This window comes from Myotis davidii, unplaced genomic scaffold (genome assembly GCF_000327345.1).
Source record: "Myotis davidii unplaced genomic scaffold, ASM32734v1 scaffold1623, whole genome shotgun sequence".
Taxonomy (NCBI): Eukaryota; Metazoa; Chordata; class Mammalia; order Chiroptera; family Vespertilionidae; genus Myotis; species Myotis davidii.
This window is the reverse complement of record NW_006294461.1, coordinates 68,579-71,512: the sequence shown is the minus strand read 5'-3', so window position 1 is coordinate 71,512 and position 2,934 is coordinate 68,579. Positions and strand designations below refer to the sequence as shown.

At 42.7% G+C, this 2,934-nt stretch overlaps 1 protein-coding gene across 1 annotated transcript in view; it reads left to right on the top strand.

Moving 5' to 3' along the window:
• LOC102751729 (chromosome unknown open reading frame, human C15orf40) overlaps positions 1 to 2,934 on the top strand; it is a 9,422-nt gene that overhangs the window by 2,383 nt on the left and 4,105 nt on the right. The window contains exon 3 of the mRNA XM_015567163.1: positions 1,340 to 1,473. Coding sequence (XP_015422649.1) covers positions 1,340 to 1,473 — 134 coding nt within the window. The remainder of the gene's footprint in view (positions 1 to 1,339; positions 1,474 to 2,934) is intronic.

Here is a 2,934-nt window from a genome sequence, read left to right as displayed (position 1 = left end):
ATATAGGTAGGTACATTGTTATTAACTTAATTAGGGTACTCCTAAGGCTTAGGAAGAGCCACACTCAAGGGGCCAAAGAGCCGCATGTGGCTCTCGAGCCGCAGTTTGCCAACCACGGGGCTAGGGCTTTTCCTCATTCTTGTGGATCCTGTGGCCAGGTTGTTCACACAGGGAAGGTGTGAGTGTGTGGAAATGCCTGAGTAACCCCAGGTGTAGGACCAGCTCAAGCTCACTTACAAACTGCTTTGAGCAAATACTTCTCTTTCTCTTTGTCAATGCAGTGTTGATGGGGGAGTCTATTCCGAAGCAGTGTTCCTTGTCCCTGGATTTCACAGCATGGGTTTACATTTATTTTTATTTTTTTAATATATTTTATTAATTTTTTACAGAGAGGAAGAGAGAGAGATAGAGAGAGAAACATCGATCAGCTGCCTCTGGCACATCTCCCACTAGGGATGTGCCCGCAACCCAGGTACATGCCCTTGACCGGAACCGAACCTGGGACCCTTCAGTCCGCAGGCCGACGCTCTATCCACTGAGCCAAACCGGTTTCGGCTACATTTATTTTTTGATTCACAACATCACTCATCTTGATTCCTATTTCATTTGTAAAATGGAGATAATATTGTTATTTGTACCTTCATAAAGCTGTTATGAGGATTACACAAGTTCCTATTTGTAAAGTCCTTCAAACATGTTCGTGTGCCCTTAAAATTAGTGTATGTGTTATGTAAGTATTTATTACACATTACGGTTTGAAAACATTAAAGAGGCATTTCACATACGAGACAAATGTAGCCCCGTCCTGATGAGGAAACTGAACAGCCCCGTACAATCCAGGGAGCTGCCCTGTTCACCCTTCAGTGATGTTTGCTGGGCCTGCCCCCCAGCTCCCGACTCCCTCTGTGAGCACTTCCTGTCAGATAAGCGTGTTTTCTAGTTGCCTAAATCCAGGATACTGCCCAGGCTTTTTTTGTTTTTCTTTCTTAATAAATCCTTATTGTTGGAAGTATGACATATGTCCCCCTTTCTCCCCCTCATTGACCCCCTCAAGCCTGCTCCCACCCCCCGCCCCAGGCCCTCACCGCCCCATGCTGCCCCGGATTCTTTAGGCCCATCCTGGTCAGCGTAAACATGGTTTTTCTTCTCTGAATTTGTTTTCTGTATCACTGAAGGCATATTTATCATGTTTATGTTCCCCTTACATCTGATTAGTTTAATTCTTCATTTCTGCATCTAACAGTAAAAACCTACTGTGTGCCAGGCAAATGCAAATTCTTTTACAAAATACTCTCACTTCCCAAAGAACTCCTCAAGGATAAAGTCCACGCTGCTTTCCTTCCAGATTTGACGACCGAAGCTGTGAGTGTCGCTATTGCAGCACCTCCATCCGAAGGAGAGGCTAACGCTGAGCTCTGTCGGTATCTCTCCAAGGTCTTAGAACTCAGGAAGAGTGATGTGGTTTTAGATAAGGTAGGTGTCTCTTTCTCTCTTTTATATCTTTTCTTAAAATCCTCACCTGAGGGTATGTTTTATAGATTTTTTGAGAGAGAGAGGAACAGAGAGGAGAGAGAGAGAGAGAGAGACAGACAGACAGACAGACATGGATTGGTTGCCTCGCATACGGCATCCTGACCAAGAATTGAAACCGCAACCTAGGTATGTACCCTGATCAGGAATAGAACCCACAACCTTTTGGTTTACAGGGTGACGCTCCAACTAATTGAGCCACCTGGCCAGGGCTAAATGTCTTTGATTATTACACTTCAGTTATTTAAAAAATACTGATTTTTTTTCTTTTCCAAGTAATTGAAAAACTAGTTGTTTTTCATTGTCATATTCATTTAAGCCCTAAAATCTAAAATCTGGACTCTTCCTATCTCACCGCCTTCATTTCTGCTGCATCAATCCTCATTAAGACTGTCCATGCACACCTCTTACATTCCTCAGTGGCCACCATTTCCAGCACTTTCTCCTGTACCTTTTCTGTCAGATTAATTTTGCTCCTCTCTTCCTTTGAATCACCGTAATAAACAATCCAAAATGGTTCGTATTGTTGGCATCTCCCTTAGTGAGTCCGTCAAGTGTTTCTGGTCCTGCACATTACCCGTGCTCACGGCTGAAAGCTCCTATGAAGTCATTCATACCACAGGTTTGCACTAGGGGTGGACATCATGACCACCTGGGAATGATTTCTCAAACTCAGGTTCTTGGGCATCACCCTAGAACAGTGACGGCGAACCTTTTGAGCTCGGCGTGTCAGCATTTTGAAAAACCCTAACTTAACTCTGGTGCCGTGTCACATATAGAAATTTTTTGATCTTTGCAACCATAGTAAAACAAAGACTTATATTTTTGATATTTATTTTATAGATTTAAATGCCATTTAACAAAGAAAAATCAACCAAAAAAATGAGTTCGCGTGTCACTTCTGACACGCGTGTCATAGGTTCGCCATCACTGCCCTAGAATTACTGAAATAGAATCTGCAGTAGTGAGACCCGACCCTGTCTATATCTCTTAAAGCTCAACTTGTTTTCCAGTGCTACACTCTGTAGCTCCCATCCAGGTTCCAGCTGGCATCCAGTCATTGATTAATAGGCTGCACCTGAAAATCCATTGCACACCAGGCCCCTCATTGTCCACAATAGTTGGCAGGTCTTTTCTGGTTTTCTGCCAGTGTGCATGCTCTGCTATTTGCTTGTAAGGCACTCCCCACTCTTCTACCTGAGAACTTCTACCCAACTAGATAAATCCCTGCCTCGATTTACCTTTTTTAAAGGATGTGTTTCAAAACAAATGGTTTTCAATAGTTGCCTTAAGTGGTTATGGAATCCCAGCACTTAATATGTGAATTTTTTTTTTAATTTTCAGAAGTGTGTAACAGCATAGAGAGTAACAATTTGTTCTGTATTTTGGAATTATTTTTTTATT